This window comes from Xiphophorus hellerii, chromosome 13, assembly GCF_003331165.1.
Source record: "Xiphophorus hellerii strain 12219 chromosome 13, Xiphophorus_hellerii-4.1, whole genome shotgun sequence".
In the NCBI taxonomy this organism is placed as follows: domain Eukaryota; kingdom Metazoa; phylum Chordata; class Actinopteri; order Cyprinodontiformes; family Poeciliidae; genus Xiphophorus; species Xiphophorus hellerii.
Window position 1 is genome coordinate 10562894 of NC_045684.1, and position 19068 is coordinate 10581961.

Below are 19068 nucleotides of genomic sequence, written 5' to 3' on the forward strand. Positions count from 1 at the left end.
TGTTGTTTGCACCGCCGTGTGCTGCGAAAAAGGCGAGCTGGATTGTTGTGGCTGTATCCAGCCGCGCGGAGTTTTCGGAGCTGCAGAGATAGATAGATTGTGTCTTTGAAATAGCCAGTGAATTACTGATTGGATTGAAATACACAGGAAACAAGAGGATCGTGGCGGTTCCGGACGTAGGATTTGCTACCCTATTGTCAAAAAGGCTGGGTTTTTCTGCATTATTGTTCTTTTGCCCTGAGGATTTAGTCTTGTGCCTCTAAATTGAAAGAAAATTGTGTATTAAAATTTACTTTGAGTGTGTGGTACACTAGATAGGTCTGGGGTAGACCGACGGATAGAATTTGTGGTAAATTCTTATTATAAGTTTGTGGTAAACTTTGAGGTGTATTTTGTTTCTGAACTAAACAGGTCTGGGGTAGGCCGACTGATAGAATTTGTGGTAAATTCTTTGTATAGATTGTGGTGAGCTTTGATGTTGCATTTTTATTTTTAGCTGGCGCCTTCTTTGTATTTTTGTTTTCCTTGTCCTCCTGTCTTTATAATTTGTCTATCATTTTGTTTAGTGTTCTCTGTATTTGTCTGTTTGTGCTGTTTTTACGCTAGCGGCTCTTCTCTGTGGAGTGTGTGTGCAGAGCTCTGTGTTTCTTTGTGTTTTTCTTGTGTGGTCAATTGTGTGTTTGTGCCGCGGCACGAGGTTGTTTGAATCTGCAGTGTGTATAGGTGATCGTGTGGGTGTAAAGCGCTGTCTGTGTGCCGATTTGCGTTGCTCTTGTTGTATTTATTCTACTAAAATTATGGAAACTGTGTTGCGAAGAGATGACGCTGCTCATTCGTATGGTTTAGGTCCGTGGACGACACTACGGGACCAGATTGCTGACTTAATTAATATTTATGACAAACAGCTTGGTCTGGATTCGCTTAATGTACAGGCCAATGAATTGGAAAATGCGGTCCGCAAACAGGAGGACCGTATCAGTGCTGGCAGTTTTCCTATGGCAGATCAGGACCAGCGTGGAAAACCTTGTGTTTCTCTGCCTCCTTCTGCGGTTTCCCCAGGCATAGCTCAGAGTACACACCGCTTAAGCTTCTCCACACCCACTTCCCCTCAGGCGGAGAAGGAGCAAGTGAATTTTAAGACACAAATATTACAGCTTTAATTAGGTGCAGCTAGACAGAAACTGTATCTTGCAAGACAGAAACAGAGGGAGGCTCAAACTATGCTAACAGATGCTGCTCAATTAATTCCGGTTCTGGCTGGGGTCCCGGTTGCGGTGACGCAATCTGGTCCGCACATCTATGCTGCTCCGACCTGCCAGCCTGGTGTTCTAGGGTGGCGTGGGGGTAGAAAAGGAGCCCCCGCATGGTCGGGGGTCCGTGAAAGAGGTGCACGGGGCGGGAGACGCAGAGATAGGTGTTTTTATTGTGGTGAGGATGGCCACTGGGTTCGGCAGTGTCCTCATTACACACCGGTTGCTGCACAAGAGGGTGCGTTGCCGGACCTGTCGCCACGACAAACTCCGAACGCTGCCTTACTTCCGCAACATCCTAGATAAGGAGTTAAGTACATAAAACTGGTACCAGAAAACAAAATTATTGGTTGTGGTTAAATTTTAACATAATTCTGAGATGTCTCTTTTTAAACGTGCACGCTATTTTTAAATACGTTCCTGAAGACTTGAGTTTAAAAATTAATTGAAATCATGAAAAATGTTAACAAACCATTGGACAATTCCTGAAGCTTCAGTAAATTTGATAAAATTACAGTAAAATTTTGATAAAATGATGACTGACTGACACTTTCACTGACTATACGACCTGGCCAGATGTGTGTGTTTTGTGTTTTCTGTAATGTGTTGTGTGTTTTTGTTTGTGTTGTTCTTCGTGTTGGTCTGAAAGAGTGTGTCTGGAGATGGGATACCACTTGGTATTTTATCTCATGTGAATATAACGGGATTGCAAACAGCACCTCTGTATGTGGATGCAATAAGCAAGAATTTCTCGCTTGGATGCCAAGTAGAAGTAGAAATTACCCTGCAGAGTATTTTCGTGCTGTCCCGTGGGGTTAAATTTCCAGTTTTTAGGACACCCTATGTCTTAGACTGGACTAAATTATTAATATTAAGCGAGAACAAATTGGAAAATTATGGGTTCTAATACGGGATGAAGTAAATACATAAAATGAAAATTGTGAGCAAGGAATAATGTGGAAAATGTTAAATATAAGTTTTTAGCATCAAAACACTGAGTCGACTGTCACACACAGACACTCTTGGTAATGATTTTCTGTTTTCCTTTCATATTACTTTATATATTAAGTAGTGAGTAATTTAGGATTTTAATCTTTACATTTCTTTTCATTAGTCTGACTTTTTATTTGGCTATTTGTGTCAGTTCTTTGTCTATTTTGTTAAATATAACGAATTACTTTCTTTCTTTTGAGTTATCAGTTTCCTCTGGACCTGTTCCTGAAAGTCACACTGATGAGCTCCAGCTGATCGGTGTCCTTATATGGGTGTCTAGCTTCCTTAGCGGGCCATTCCATTTGTTCACCCAGGGAGGGGGAAATTTAGTTTTTAGTTTAATTTCTTTCATTTGTAGATTAAGTGACATACTGACCAGTATTCGTTAGGGTTTTGTGTGTTTAGTTACCCCTTAGTGTGTTAATGGTCTGATCAGCCATTATCTAAGTTCCCCTCATGTCTTGTTCGGTCAGTTTGTGCTTGAGTCGTTCTGTTACTACTTGTGTTGTTTTTTGTTATGTTGATTTCAGCATGGGCCCAATTTGTTATTTTTGGATTGTTTTTTTTTTTTTTTTTTTTCTTTTTCAACGTCTCTCTGGCTGGTTTATGCATAACCTTCACTGAGTTTTTAATTGGTAAACACGTTTTGTCAAACACTGCTGAAAATTTTTGAGAAGTTTCTACAACGAATTATTTGATAATCATGAGAGTAAAATTGTATACTGAGCTTTAAAACTGTAATGTGAAATGTTTTTTGAAAATAGTAATCTTGAAGGTTTACAGCATGCTATAATAACTTGTTCTGTTTGTTTTGGCAGTTTGCCTGTTAGGACGGGGCAGTATTGGGTAGAATTTCTCAGTAAAATAATGACCCTGTTTCATCAACATAGTTAGTTAACATATTAGGTAATGATGATACATTTGCCAGTAATGTATCATACAGAGGGAGAATATGTTATGGGTTATTTTTATATTACTTAATTAGATTACTGAAACACTTTTATTACTTAAACAAAACTTTTGAAGAATATGTCTGATAAGTGCTTATTTTGAATGGATTTGAGTTGTTCTCCATTAAAGGATGTTCTGATAATGGGCTAACATAGTTTGGGAAAATAGATAAATTTATAGTGATAATGAAGCATATTTTGGTTAATTAACTTGGGAAAATAATTATAGGAATTAAAATTATTATTGTGTCAGCCATTTTCAGAGCATTAATTTAATGGAGCATGAATGTTTTAAGAAATGTTTTGAAGAATCTGTTCTTGATTAAAGTTATCACTAATCAGTAAAAGTACACAGGCGGGATTATGATGATTTTTCTAAACTTGATTTTGATGTTTTGATTTACATCCATTTAAAACGATTTTAAATAATACTTTAAATTCGACGACAAGTAAAAGCCTAGGTAAAAATTGGTATATTTTGAAAAAGTCTGGATTTGTTACATTATAATTTCTCCAGGTCTAACTCTTTTGAATTTTGTTTAAGGAATGCATGTAGAATGATTTAGACAAACAACCAGTAAGATCTAGTTTGTTCTATAAAAGTCATTTAAACTGGACTGTTTAATTCACATTGTTATTCATTTTGGTGGTAAATGTAAGCTTTACAACTACATTTTTAAGTTTTTGTGTCTGTTTTGTTTCGTTTGTTTAATCCTATTTTTACAAGATTGGTTTAAGAAAAGATCTGCATTTGTTTGATATTCTGGCAAAACGTTACTTTGGAAACATGTCTTTTGAAGCAAATGATTACAGGGTTTTGCTGTTTTCCATCGGGTGGGAACTATAGTTTAAAATAATAGACACGTAAAATTGAAGGGATCACATCCACCATTTGATGAACAGAACTGGACAAAGTAGGAGATAAGGCGTTACGTGATGAGTTGCTCATGGCTAACTACGTACAGACTGGCTTGGAGTTCTGAGCTCCAATCCTGACTCTGAACTCTGCAACACAAGCTGTCGTTAGAGGAGGAGTGCGGCTGCTTGGAGGAGCGGTTTCACACTTTTTCGACGATAGCAGCCACAGAGTCACGAGCGGTGGAGGATTCACTCGAACACACAGTGACTTGAAGATGTTTGTGATGATTGCACAAATGAATGATCCCCTTGGACAAATCTGATCTCTGTTTTGTCGTTTCAGTTTGGTTTCCTGGTGCCCTGTGGATGTGATCTCCTTCACAATCTGCGTTCTTTGATAAAAGGATTAAAATAATTTCCCTGGATGGAAGATAACAAAACAAATTTATTTTTAGGTGAAACCATCGTTTGATTATGCTGACGGTAATGAAGGTGATATTAAAGAATGTTGTAATTGTGTTTCTGAGGCTAATGAAATTCATGTTGACCACAAAATGTCTGTTTTAATGACCTGTGACAGGTCGTTTCCTAAGGTTTACTTTCCACACGAGGAGATTTCATTTTCTCCTTGAAATCTCTCTGTAATATTGACCTAATAATCCCATTTTCAGTGAGCAACGGACGCTCAGGTGGAAACCTGAGGTTTCCAACCGAGGAGTTCAGGCTGCAAGAGGATCGACGTTAATTTTTATTGCGTGTTTTTCGTTCGTTGTGAACTCTGAAAAGGACTTTCGTTTCGTTTTTTGCGCGCATTTTTTGAATATTTCCTGACGAAGACTTCATATTTTTTAAGAGACTGTCGATGGACATTTAAAAAAAAAAAAAAAAAACAGAAAAAGACGAGCAACAGATTGCAATTTTGTGTGTTTCTCATTTTTGACAGGTTGTACTTTTGTGGTGAATGTTGTCTTTGAAGTTGCAGAGCATTTTTTCCTAATTTTTTATGTATGTCCCTGTTTTATGTTTTATTTTTGCATTTAATACTTTGGGTTTTTGTTTGTCCTGTGTTTTTGGTTGTATTGTGATAATTTTGTTTTATGATTTTACACTTTTAAGGATAAGTCTTTCTACACCTTGGGTTTTGTTTCAAAGGGGGATTGTATGTAATGAGGGTACGTCACTCTTTTGTCTTTTTATTTTTTGTTTTTTTTCGTTTTTTCATACATAGTTTTGCTTCTGTATTAGAAGGCTTACTCAATTTTTATTGAGGTCTTTTGAAAAAGACCTCAAAAGGGGGATTGCTAAGGAAAATGATTATTTAATGCTAACAATATACTTAATCCACGACATGTGTAACAGTTATATACAATACTCTTATTTGGAACAGTTTTCTGTTGAACATTTGGGAATTCAGCTGAAGAAGCAGGCCAAAGCAGGGCTTTTTTTCCTCCCCCTTTTGACAGACACAGCAATAAAATTTACAGCCCGAAAGGGGTCAGAGACTTCTTGGCGCCTCTCGGCCCGGGTCGGATGGAGATGGGCACGAAGTGATCCACCTTTGCTTAGATAAAAAACAGACACCTTTGCTATAAATCAGGAAGTCACAACTTTCTTTGGGGGCCTGAGGGAGTTCTAATTGGTCGAAGAGCAGAACGCCTTCTTTGCATATATTAAATAGGGAAACGCCTCTTTGGTAAAAATTTCAGGGCAGCACCGGAGAGGAGCAGAGAGAGTTTTTTCATCTTTTCTCCACGTGGGCGCCTTTGTCTGTCTTTGTGTTCGTTTGTCTTCCCTTGTGTGTCTTTATTTTTTATGAGAAAATGCATATCTCTGTTCCTCTGCAGCTTTGTTGTTCATTGCTTTGTATGAGATTAAACTCTGTATTTCTGTGACGTCATCGTGCCTTGCCGTCTCCTTGCCAGCGTGATGTCATCCGCTCGCGACCCGGCTAACAGGAGGAGAGGAGAGCCATGCTTTTTCCAAAATTAAGCTAACCTAATAACTTTCCTCTTTAACACTTCCCATAAGAAGGAAAGAAAGAAAAAATACATCCAGACTATTTGGACTATTTCTGAGTTATTATCACCACGGGGTAATGAGTTATCTGACAGTTTTGATTGAGTCTCTTCAGTATTGGTTGTCTGAATGTTTTAAAGGGCTTTTCAGTGCAGTTCCATCTCAGCCTTACACAGACATGCAATGAATAAATCAATTTTCAATCAGTTTTTTGCACCAAAGAATAAATAATAAACATGTTTTCACTGAGGCTCTTTAAATGTATATATATTTGAAATTATAAATTGACATTTGTGACTGCATACAAAATAGACCAGCAAATATTGCAGTAAGTATATTGCGAGGGAACACAAAAGAAAAAATTTCCCCCGCGTCCCTTGAGGAGCTCTGTAGTTTTCTGTTCTCCATGTTTTATACTTAGAAGTTTTTACAACTTTTACTATTTAACTATAAACAAACTCTTTAAAATATTACCAGTGTGCTCTCCAGGTGTAGCCAAAAGAAGGACAGGATTATTTTGTTCAGCTTCTCCTCTGGCATCAGATTCATGCTCAGACTGCAGCTTGGATTTTGCGTCTTGAATTTCTCTCTCCTGCTTTGCTTCCAGGTCTTCAAATTCAATCTTCTCCTCATTCCTCCTCCTTTCCTCATCCATCTCCTCCATCTCTTTCTTCTTCGTCCTCTCCCACTCTTCCTCCTCTTTCTCTCTCTCAGCCTGGAATTGCTTCCTCATTTTCTCAATCTCTTCATTATACTTTTCTCTTATTTTTCTCTCCAGTTCTTCTTTCTCTTTACGTATTTTCTCTTCTTTCTCCTTCAGGATTCGTTGTTTCTCCTCTTCGATTTTCTTCTCAGCCTCTTGGAACATCTCATTGGTGTAGTGACTTCCTCCATTCCTGTCAACAATGGTTCTGATCTTCTTCAGCAGTTCAGTGACCTGAGGTTTCTTATCTTCCAGCTTGTTGTTAAAGACATGATACTGGCCGTTACATCTGGACACCAGATCTTGCAGCTCTGGGCTTTCAGATAAATAATCTTCAATGGTGCCTTCAAGGTCATCTCCATTGTTAAACAGAACCATGCTGTATCTGTCTGCTGCGTCTCCAAAGATTTCTTGGATCTTTTGCACTGATTGTTTTTCTTCTTCTGTGAATCTGCCCACTGGAACGACCACCAGGAAGATGTGGGGTCCAGGAGAAGCGTAACAGACGCACTGACTCAGATCTTTGGTGGTTTTATCTTCTCCAAATCTGGTGTCAAACAGACCTGGAGTATCAATGACAACAACCTGCTGTCCATCCACATTACCATAGTCTTTAGAGCAGTCAACAGTCAGGGATTTGGCGCTGCATTTGGATTCAAAGCTCTCTTGACCCAGAATGGTGTTTCCAGTAGCACTCTTCCCAGTCCCAGTCTTCCCCATCAGCACGATTCTCAACTCATTGTCGTTTGTAATGTTTGTTCCTGTGAAGAAGAAAGTTTGAATCTGAATTAGAATCATCATGTTGTGCTCAGAGCTTCAGCCTCTGTGTGTCTGGAAGAGAGGATAAGATACAGATGAAATCTTAGCAGACATTGAGGAAATCAAAGACATGGCGGACAAGATACAGGTGATATAGATGAATTATGTTTTATATTAGTTTTAATTTTCTTTTTATATTTGAAATAATAAAAACACAAATTTCCACCTAATTACCAACATGTTTATATTTTTATTTCAGGCCAAGTCTGACCCCTTCACAATATACAGTTGAGTTCCAAATTATTTATGCTTAGCAAGACGTGAAGAGTCTATAGCAGGAGTGCCCAAAGTCGGTCCTCAAGGTCTGGCATCCTGTATGTTTTAGTTTAGGTGGTAGTAACCACCTTTTCAGCATGTCAATGTTCTTTTTAGGCCTCTAACGAGCCATCATTTGATCCAAGTGCGTTAAACCAGGGAGAGAACTACAGGATGCCAGCTCTCAAGGACCGACTTTGGGCACCCTGGTCTATAGTGATCTCTTAATATAAGACTAAGCACCGTGTTCTTAGCTGGCCTGACGGCAGGGGCGAGAAGGACCTAGCTGCAGCAAACAGAAAGGGGCGGGGTCGGACCACCGTCAGTCTCATACCTTATTTGGAAATGGGACCATTGCACTCCGGAAGTGAAGGGGGCGCTATTTCTTATATTATTCCCGATCTCCCGTTTTTATTTTCTTTTGATATCTTTGATATATCTTCACCTTTAGGAAGAAGTTGAACTCTCGGCATGTGTTTGAACTTGTCTCTTTCATTTACTTCAGTGCTGCTCACAGTTTTTAGCAAATTCTGTAGCTTTCTGTGTACTTCTAAATCTGCTCCTTAGTCGCATCTTTTTGGGCTTGCTACTGCCTCTAGTGGCGTGGGGGTGGTAACATAACTAATATAATTGCATTACTAAATCAGAATAGCACAAACTCTTTATCATTTATTAATTTTTCATTTTCTTAAGGATGTAGAGCTAATTAAATGACATAAACAAGACCTCAAAGTGGTTCCTGTTTCTCTCGATGGCCAACTTGTTGAAACTGAGGCAAATATTAAATACCTTGGGCCACTCCTGGACAGTCAGCTCAACTTTGCTGAAAACACTGGCTATATTTTTAAGAAATGTTTTCAGAGACTCTATCTTCTAAGGAGACCCAGTGACTTTGGGGTTACCCAACTAGAGCTTGTGTAGAAGACAATGTTAATGTTAACAAAGTTAACTTTTCATCTCATCAGCTGGTTTGGTCACATGAGCTGCAGAATAACAGACAAACTTTTAAGAATACTTTGAATGGCAGGTAAAACACCTCTGCCACAACTGTTTGCTGAAAAAACATGGAAGACGGCAAGAAATTTCAGCAGAGAGAATCCATCCTCTATTCATCAGTTTGAACCTCTGAACTCATGAATGCATTACTGTTTCCATCTGGTGCCTAAGAACATTGATTACGAGTCATTTATTGACATTGCAATAATCATTTTTAACCAGAGTAAATGATAACATTTACTTGTAGCATGCTAAGTGTTTTATTCGATGTACAAATTGTTGATATTGTGATTCTATGAATGTGTTTTATTTTATAGTTTTAAAGTCGAAGGAAAATTTCCACCTCGACAGACTAAATAGTTTCATCCTATTTTTTTCTTCTATATAAGACTCCAAAAACAAAAAAATCTCTCAGAATAACATATATGGCACCGCATAGGCAAAAATGTGAATTTTATCTGTTTAAGAATCCTAGTTGTAAAAACCAGATTTGTTATTCTTCTGTGAACCAATTCATTTGTTTGCTGACTTTTGCTCTATTAAGTTTCTTATGTATACATTGTAAATGGTATTTTTATCATAGTTGATCATGTTGCTTTTCATGTCTCATTTAATGTATTCCTCCTACAATTGATGGAGATAAATAGATGTTAGTTATAATATATAAAGGTCTTGTTTATGTCATTTAATTAGCTCTACATCCTTAAGAAAATGAAAAACTGTGGTGTTTTATAATGTATCTTTTACGGTGCCAGTAATGCCGGAATTAATAGCAATTAATAAAGGCTTTGTGCTATTCTGATTTAGTAATGTAATTACATTAGTTGTATTACCACCTCCACGCCACTAGAGGCAATATTAGACCCAAAAAGATGCAACGAAAGAGCAGATTTAGAAGTACACAGAAAACTACGGAATTTGCTACACTCTGAGTTGTGCTGAAGTAAATAAAAGAGAGAAGTTCAAATACATGCCGGGAGCGAAACTCCTTTATACACGTCACTGTCTACATCCTTATTGTTTTTATGTATACCAAACATGGTTATTTTATTTGAAAGGTTATGTAAAGGTTTGCTTATGTATGTATATTAAAATAAAAACTTGTTTACTCTGATGCCCAAAATAAGCCAAAGAAGATCCAGGTTCTGGTTGAGTTTTAATGTCAAGATGTGGTGAAGGAGTTTTACTCTGGCTGGAGATTTACTTCATTTATTAACACAATGAAAGAGTATGAATCTAGTTTGTTGTTTTCTGTTCTCCATGTTTTATACTTTGTTTTTGTCAGAAAACTTGCAGTCAAAATTTGTTGTTTTCATATTCCTGAAGTCATCATTATGAAAGAGCCATAGGTTTACAACTTTTACTATTTAACTATAAACAAACTCTTTAAAATATTACCAGTGTGCTCTCCAGGTGTAGCCAAAAGAAGGACAGGATTAATTTGTTCAGCTTCTCCTCTGGCATCAGATTCATGCTCAGACTGCAGCTTGGATTTTGGGTCTTGAATTTCTCTCTCCTGCTTTGCTTCCAGGGCTTCAAACTTCCTCTTCTCATCATTCCTCCTCCTTTCCTTATCCATCTCTTTTTTTCTCTCCAGTTCTTTTTTCTCTTTACGTATTTCCTCTTCTTTCTCCTTCAGGATTCGTTGTTTCTCCTCTTCGATTTTCCTCTCAGCCTCTTTGAACATCTCATTGGTGTAGTGACTTCCTCCATTTCTGTCAACAATGGTTCTGATCTTCTTCAGCAGCTCAGTGACCTGAGGTTTCTTATCTTTCAGCTTGTTGTTGAAGACATGATACTGGCCGTAACATCTGGACACCAGATCCTGCAGCTCTGGGCTTTCAGACAAATAATCTTCAATGGTGGAATCACCAAGATCATCTCCACGGGTAAACAGAACCATGCTGTATCTGTCTGCTGCCTCTCCAAAAAGCTCTTGAATCACTTGCACTGATTGTTTTTCGTCATCTGCTGATCTGCCCACTGGAAAGACCACCAGGAAGATGTGGGGTCCAGGAGAAGCAAAGGAGACGCACTGACTCAGATCTTCGGTGGTTTTGTCCTTTTCAAACTTGGTGTCAAACAGACCTGGAGTATCAATGACAACAACCTGCTGTCCATCCACATCACTGGAGACTTTAGAGCATTTCACAGTCAGGGATTTGGCGCTGCATTTGGATTCAAAGCTCTCTTGACCCAGAATGGTGTTTCCAGTAGCGCTCTTCCCAGTCCCAGTCTTCCCCACCATCACAATCCTCAACTCATTGTCGTTTGTAATGTTTGTTCCTGTGAAGAAGAAAGTTTGAATCTGAATTAGAATCATCATGTTGTGCTCAGAGCTTCAGCCTCTGTGTATCTGGAAGAGAGGATAAGATACAGATGAAATCTTAGCAGACATTGAGGAAATCAAAGACATGGCGGACAAGATACAGATGAAACCATGTATAGATGAATTATGTTTTATATTAGTTTGGTAGAGTTGTTTGCAGTGTTTTGTTCATTTGTTTTTGTTAAAAATTAGAAGTTTAAAGTATTATAAAAAATAAGAATGTCTGCTTTTGTAACAGAACAATTACAAAACAATTAAGCAAGTAAGGCTTCTCAGGAACAATTAATTGCCAGTGATTCAATAGTTTGTCAGCTGCTTCACCTGGGAAAACAAGAATTTGGATTTGTTTTATGCTGATGTCAAGAATATGTCTCCAAACCAAGACCTCCTCTGGGGAAATCAGATCATAATCTTGTTTTTTTTCTGCTCTGAATACTAACCCTCGGTGAAGAGACTTCCTTTTAGGACAACATATTCTCACTCCTAACTCATCATATATGCACGCTTGGGCAGGTCATATCCAAGATAGCAAAATATGAGTGAATCAATGCTGAAATATAGTTAGAGAGAAATATTTTATCCATGTTGAAGCCTGACATTGAAATGATATTGAAAATGGTTGTTGACTTACATGCTGAATCAACATTAGGGTTTCAACCATAACTGACACTATATCAATGTTGATTCAACAATCATCTGAATGTTGATCTACTGTACTGTTTTACTGTTTTAGTTGATTTTATGTTGAATCAAAGTGAAGGAATCCATGTTGTTTCATGTACATCTTTTGGTCTGATGGGTCTACATCATGACATGCCATTAAAAGTTTCTTCACTGATGTTAAACACACAATTTTGTTGGCAGACACTGGATATTATATCGTTCAAAATTATCCTTCATTACCATATTTCCAAAAATGTGTGTAAAAATGACAACATGGCATTAATATTACATTTTATTTAAGAAAGCAGCCATAGATATGCAAACATATTTGACTCCTTGTTGACTGTCAGAACAACAGTTTATTGCCCATCAATTGACTCTGGTTGGCATCACTTTTGGTTCCTTGATGGCTTCTTTCTGCTAAGCTGCATAATGAATCCACTTACTGACAGTTTCACTGAAGTCTTTGTTAGTCAGCTTTGTGTCAAACTGCCTAACAGCAGCTGAAAGATACAAAAATAAGAGTGGGGAAAGCGCTGGTTTGGGCCGGTTAGAAAGATGATAAAAACATTTAAAGAGTTTTTAAATGCATTGAAATGTTACAGTATATAATGTACTGGTTTGTTCTCATGACAGTCTGAGAACAAACACAGAAATCATACGGTTCAACTTATACACTCAGATAAATTAATATGGACATTCAATGAATATTATGAATATTTATCTTAATGTTAGTTGACATATTTAATGACACATTTAAATACCAAGTTGCAGTACAGGCTCAAAACCACCCAGTTGCTTTTCAATAAACAGTTAAGTTAAAAGTAATATCGCCAAACTTACTGCAAAAGTTCTCAAAGTAAAATTAAATTCAGAAGCCGGTTGCAAACAAGGCAGCAGCAAAGGGCTGTTTGGTTGGGATATACCACTCATGTAAAAAGAGGGGGAGTGGACCGCTCCACTACTTGCAGTGACTTGTAGATGTTTTTGTGTCAACACATTATGCACAGTCAGTAATAATATTTACAGACATGTAAGAAAATGTACAGAAAGGAATCATAACCTATATTAAAATATATATGTGTCTGTTAAAAAAATAAGCAGAAATGAAGGTAAAATCACGCCATGTATTCAGAGAACAGGAGGATCGTTTAAAGCTGAAGTCAAATTAATGACAATGTTTAAAATAGATGCATCGACTGTGCACTGATTGTAGCACCTTTTATAAAATAAAATTAGAATAGACACATCCTTTTGTTCCTAGGTCGTCAGTTTGCGATGCTTAGGGAGCTCTACAGCATTCAATGAGAGCAACCTGAACATCAATTAATGAAGAGACCGGGATACCTGATGTGTCAACATGTGACGCAGAAGGAACCTGACCAAGCATCCATATATGGAGTGAGAATGTGTTGCTATATACAGTCATATTCAATAAATTAGAATATCCAAAAAGATGAGGCTTGTTAGTCAGACTAAAATTACCTTTTGAAAATAACATTTACTTAAGCTTAAAATAACATTTAAGCTTAAGTATTTTCATTAAGCCCCATGCCTTGTTTTAAACTTTATCTATATAATGTGTTTCAACTACTGATGAAGTTTCTAAAATAAATGGGCTTTTAGTAATGTCCTAATTTATTGAATTGGTCTGTATATTTTTGTTGGATATTTCCTACACCAGAATAGACTCAACATTTAGTTATCCTGACTTACCAAAGATGGAGGTCTTCCTTGGGGTCAGGTTGGAGGTAGCCATGATCAGTCAGAGAGCAGTGTGGACGCTGCAGCTGCAGTGAAGTAATGAATACAAGTTTACAAGTCTTAAACAGCCCTGCAGACAAACTGAAACTGAAGTTTTGATTGGCTCTGTCTACTGTTTTATGTACTTTGCTTGGCTGACAATCAAGGACACAGTTTAGACTTGATAATCAGTAAGGGTGTGAATATTTCCAAGATGTCTCTCTGCTGGTCGTTGCTCTGTCTTTGACCGTACAATCTCCAGTGACTCGCTAAACAGAGCAGCTACAAAACATTCTTTCACAGACAACAGAAACTTTTAATCATTCCTACTCCTCCACCTCATCTCTATGCTGTAACCCAGTAGATGAGCTGATAAATAACTTATGTAGATTTATAGCTTCACTATAATATAAATGTAGGTTGGTTTTCCCTCGGCTCTTCTATTTCTTCTCCACATTTACAATAAATGGGAGCACTATGGGAAAAACACTGCAATAAACAGTAAACAAAAGTGAAATTAAAACAATATGGTGGTCTGCATGTCTTAGCTTTGTCTCTGTGAAGCAAATATATTTAACTCCTGTTGCTCATATTACATTCTACTTCACACAATTTAAACATAATCCTGATTTAACTCTCATCCTATAGAATTTAGCCATTTATGAAAAGAATTTAAAAAAAAAAAAGATAAATCACACATTTGATTCTTTATTTAACAAATATAGTACTTAGAATATTTGCTCTGATTATAAGTCCATTGTAATTTTTTTTATCACAGAAGAAATAAAACAATTATAAAAGCATAGAAATAGAATATCTGAAATTTCATTGGTGTTGAATGAAGAGAAATTGTTTAAAAAGTACTTCCCATCGTATTCTGATCTAGATCTCAAAAACACTCATCATTGCTATACACAAGATATGAATTCATGTGAGGCCCCGACTACAAGACTAAACATGTGAATGCACCCTAAGTTCAGTGCTGAGGGTTTCAGAACATTTTGTGCTCAAATTAAAATATTCAGTCTCACAGAGACGCTGCTGCTTTGGAGACAATTAAAAACTAAATCACAATTTATCAGAGTGTTTTCAAACTGGGTTATAATCGTAGCCCCAAATGTTGTTAATGTGTTTTATCTTTAATCCTTTTATGTTCTTTTAGTGCGGGGTATCAGTTTATTAGTTTATTCCAGTATAACATAAAGTTGGCTTTTCAAAGTCTTATCTGAGCTTTCCTGTAAGTGGGCTATTAAACACAAGCTTGAATTGCTGCATCAGGCTTCTCTGCTTGGAAGAAATATATCATAAAAGCATATCTTTATCCACCTTTGACAAGAAAGGAGTGCACTTACTGGAACCACAGACTGTTCTGCACAAATCTCATTCAAACTCTCCAAATAATTTGGCTGGAGAACAATTCAGCTGACTTACAAATCCATTAATTAAGCAAATCAGGAAAGTTTTATGAAAAGTTATTATCAATTAAGAGACCAATTGCTAAATAAAACAGCCACTTTTCTAATAAAATGCACAGAGAGAAAGATTCATTCTATTCTCTATTTATTCTCTTCCTTTAAACATGCAGGTGGCCGTTTGCTGCTCCTACTGGGATACCTACATGGAGTATTCCCAGTCTTGTCAAACTAACTGCAAACATCATCGTGATCTGATTGAATATCTACATGCATTAAAGAAAGCGTCTTTCATTAATGCTTTTAAAGAAAGAAGAGTTCCTTGACACAGAATGTCCTTCAATGGAAGCTGTGGTCAGGGAACCCTTAACTCTCATATATTGAAGAGGCGCGTTTACTGGTAAGATAGAGGTGAATTGGCCAAGGAGGGGCTGAAGACTGATTAGTCGCTGTAGCTTGGGTTCTTGTGGGGTCACAGTTCCAGGGAGGTGTAGTCCAGAAACCAAGAAGCAATGGTGGAGGCCACAGGATGGTGATTGCATTGGAAGGCAGACAGGTAAGCAGCACAGACTTGGAGGAAATGGAGCGGAAAGTCATCAGTCATGGAACTAAAACCAGAAAATCTTTACAGGAGATTTTGAAGTTATGAGAAGAAACTCAGGCAGCACAAAAGGGAACATCCAGAGCATGGGCGTAGGTTTGGGTATGGACGGTTGTGACATGTCAAGACCAATATTCAAGGGATATAAAATAGTCCTGACCAATTTTTGCCATATTAATTAAAAAAAAACATATGTATTTTTTAACCAAAACAAAATAAACGAAAATCTACATTGATTAGTTTAATATTTCAATATACTAAGCAGTGGTAGCGTTCATTTTAAAATTCGCTGTTATGAACTATGACGACCCGCTATTGGCTCACAGAACGTGGATCTACGTTCTTTGATTAGCTGCAACAGGCGGCGGCCAGCTGGCCACACGCGGAACGGAAGCTTGGTCCATGGTGCTGACAGTGAACGCGTCTCCTTCTGTGTTTGACATTTATTATGAGTTTCCGAGACCATGTCGCCACCAAAAAAGAAAAGGACGACAGACATTAGAAGTTATTTCGCTACCTCGGCTGTAAGTACAGTGAGTGGACCCATAAGTTAGATATCTATCACGCAACGCATTTGTTGTAAAGTCCGGTGTTTAGTAAGGTCAGCACTGAATGTGAGGTAGAATAGGTGTGTTAATTATGTAATATTTTTTCACATAGGATGCTCAGACAGCAGAGCAAGGGGCAGAGCAGAACGATGGAGAGGTGGCTGGAGCTTCAGGGCTCCAGGTGAGGTGTTGGATCTTTTTCCTGAAGTGCAAGAAGTCATATTTTGTTCTTATCTGCAATTGTGTTTGTTGTATAATCAGTAGATCCAGAGGGTATTTGTTTTGATCTTACTTGTAATGTTTGCTGAATTTTGAACAGGAAAAAGTAAAGTGTTCTTGAACTGATCTGCTGAGTATGACTGTATCCAAGTTATGGTTATGGTTGAGGGGAGGGGGTTATTAAGCCAATGTGGTGCCCCCCTCCTCCCCCACTGGTCAAAAATGGTCGGTGCGGGGGGGGTTGGTCAGTAAGTTGTAAGGTCCCACCAAAACTTAGACCAAACCTACGCCCTTGATCCAGAGTACTGCAGGAGTACCTGCGAGGAAATCACAAAGGTTAAGTAACTGAATCCAGGAACTTTTAGAGAGCAAAGACTCAAAGGGGCACTTTGTACCATGGAAAGCAAACACTTATCCACAGAAGAACTGGCTACTGCTCCTTTTTTCCTCAGGCTGATGACTTGCAGGATTGTGTGATCAGTTCCAGGGATCTGCCCTCTGACAAGCAGCAGCCTCCTGGTTACTTCTGATGGATAACTAAAAAAACTACAGCAAACAAACTCCACAGTATCCAAACCCCCCGATACCCATCAGTACCCCCTGCCCCCTTAATGGCTGCCACCTGGTGGACCGGAAGTTGAGGAGCGGTAATCAAAGATGAGGTTAGGGTCTAAAATAAAAGACCCTATTTAGATGCCGTCTTCGGTAGCGGCACCGAAGACCGCTCCTCCGGACTCTAGTCCTCTCAATCATCAAGGATGGTACTACCATCCCCGATCTTGTCGAAGGGAGTCCATAATCCAGGGAACAGAAAAAGCTCATCAATATCTCAGGTGGGTGGAGGGGGCTCGGCAGGAGAGCACAATGTACTGGTCTGGACAGGCTTGATCTGGGAAACGTGAATATGTGATGATGTGGGGTTTGAAGTAGGACTGGGGGATATGAGTAAAATCCAATATCCTGATAAATTTTTGTGATAGAATTAAAATAACCTATATAAATACTAATCAGTATGTTGAAGGAGGCCCTGCTGAAGGATGCAGACAGCCGGCGCTAGCTTGTTCCAATCAGATGGCTGCTCAGCAGCTGATACTAATCAGCTTTGTATTTCCTATTCTTCATGTTTGTAATAAGGTAGTTTACAGCGTAATGGTGCTGATTAGTCTTATACAGTCATACTTTTCATAGTAAATGTTCTAGTTTATCTTATGAAATTGTGAATCACGTTGCAGCTGCATGTTTGTTTCCTCCCTTAGAGATGCAACGTGCATTGTGGTTAGGGCACACCCTGTTGCAATGAAAAGAGAGGGCTCTGCAAGATGCATTTTTAGAGCGGGAAAAGATTGTAACTGGAGTACGTCTCTATCCTGGATATATTGCAATATTCTTAAATGAGCTCTAATGTTATTTTAAACTAGACTCCTTGCAGCATGATGTCACCCACACACGTCCCCGCCCCTATTTCCCTGTTAGACTTACATGAAAGCCCATATAAAAAGGGATGCAGTGCACTTTAAGCATAGATTTGCACATCAATAACAATTTGCACACAAGAAGTTTTAATTGTATTTATTGAGTATTTTTAGAGATTAGCATGTAGCCTTTTGTTCTGGGCTCTGCACAGCTGCTCCTCATTGACGAGTGAGGTGGTTGCCTGTGAAGGGAGGATAATTGTTACTCAGAGCAATGAGCTACTGGCAGGTAAAACTGAGCAAATGTTTGTGCATAATCTGTTAGGTGTGGAGTGCTAATGTAGAGTGACTCACCTGTCTTTTCTGTGTCCTCTCCAGGGTGTTTGGACAAATATTGCCCTGGGGGTCCAGACACCATATATAGTCTCTGGGAGAGGCCATTGAAAAGTGTGTGGGGGGGATTGTTTATGGGTTTTGTGGTGTTTCATTATGGTGTAATGATAAAACATAAAATATTTATAAAAAGTAAATGGAAATGTTTGTATTTAGTAAAAGGTATTTTAATTAAATAGGTAGAGATTGGTGAATTGAGATTCCCCTGTGAATCAAAGGTGGTTTGGTCCGTCACAGCTGGGATTATTTAAGACTGCAGTTTCACCTGTGAAGTGTTATTGATTTTGTGTGAAGAATAAACCACTGCTGTTTCCACTGTAAAATCCAACCGCAAAAGGCCACCAACAGCAACAGTGCTACCAACTGCACCACTATGCAGCCCAAAATGCAAACCACTGCCAAATTATTGATCCAGCGCTGTTTCTCTTTGGAATTAGACTGATTCCATTTCAGTCTAGGGTGTCGATCGCCCCTGACTGACACTGTAAGTGTCAAAATAATTTATTTCTTGAAAAAATTTATGTTTATTTCTAACAGTTAGGATAATGTATTTGAAGTTGTTTGGTTCACGTTTTGAGAATTGTGTAACATGATTGTACTTTATTTCGTCTCAAACCATTTTTGTTATCGCGAGATTTGCATGTATATGAGAGACTGAGAGATTTGAGTAATCAGAATGAATATAGAAGCCTGGACCAGAGCTACATTCAGCCGCCTCGTGTCTCCTGTTGCTGTCAAGAGTGGACAAGACAAAGATTGTTTCTTAAAGACCTCCAAAGTGGCAGGCGGCCACGAGTTGTCACTTTGGAGCTACAGTCACGGTGTTCTATTAGATTATCATACACTGTCAGAATAGCATACATGCAGTGAGTACTCATGCCTGCGCATGCGCAGTAAGAAGTCCGACC

The 19068-nt window shown here is 38.3% G+C and overlaps 2 protein-coding genes and 1 long non-coding RNA gene across 3 annotated transcripts in view; all 3 read right to left on the bottom strand.

Annotated features, from left to right (window-relative positions):
- The window catches only part of LOC116730794 (GTPase IMAP family member 4-like), a 100351-nt gene that overhangs the window by 23548 nt on the left and 57735 nt on the right, over positions 1–19068 (bottom strand). The gene's annotated exons all lie outside the window — the stretch shown is intronic.
- LOC116731085 (GTPase IMAP family member 4-like) lies at positions 4073–11180 on the bottom strand. The gene is made up of 3 exons (XM_032580579.1): positions 10239–11180; positions 6863–7531; positions 4073–4098 (listed from the first exon to the last, which is right to left on the bottom strand). Exons 1-3 carry the CDS (start codon positions 11164–11166, stop codon positions 4073–4075), a joined length of 1623 nt encoding a protein of 540 aa, XP_032436470.1. The 5' UTR covers positions 11167–11180.
- On the bottom strand, positions 17910–18361 carry LOC116730800 (uncharacterized). The gene is made up of 2 exons (XR_004341415.1): positions 18122–18361; positions 17910–18009 (listed from the first exon to the last, which is right to left on the bottom strand). It is a non-coding gene; the product is annotated as an uncharacterized LOC116730800 (long non-coding RNA).

What these genes read in the sequence shown, in the direction of transcription:
- LOC116731085 (XM_032580579.1), bottom strand. Translation starts at nt 11,166, where the DNA reads ATGATGATTCTAATTCAGATTCAAACTTTCTTCTTCACAGGAACAAAC. An exon ending in TACACCTGGAGAGCACACTG is followed by an intron (nt 7,532 to 10,238) that starts GTAATATTTTAA and finishes TCTTCTTCACAG; the next exon opens with GAACAAACATTACAAACGAC. An exon ending in GGAGAAAGAAGAGAAAATAC is followed by an intron (nt 4,099 to 6,862) that starts GTAAAGAGAAAG and finishes TACTTTGTCCAG; the next exon opens with TTCTGTTCATCAAATGGTGG.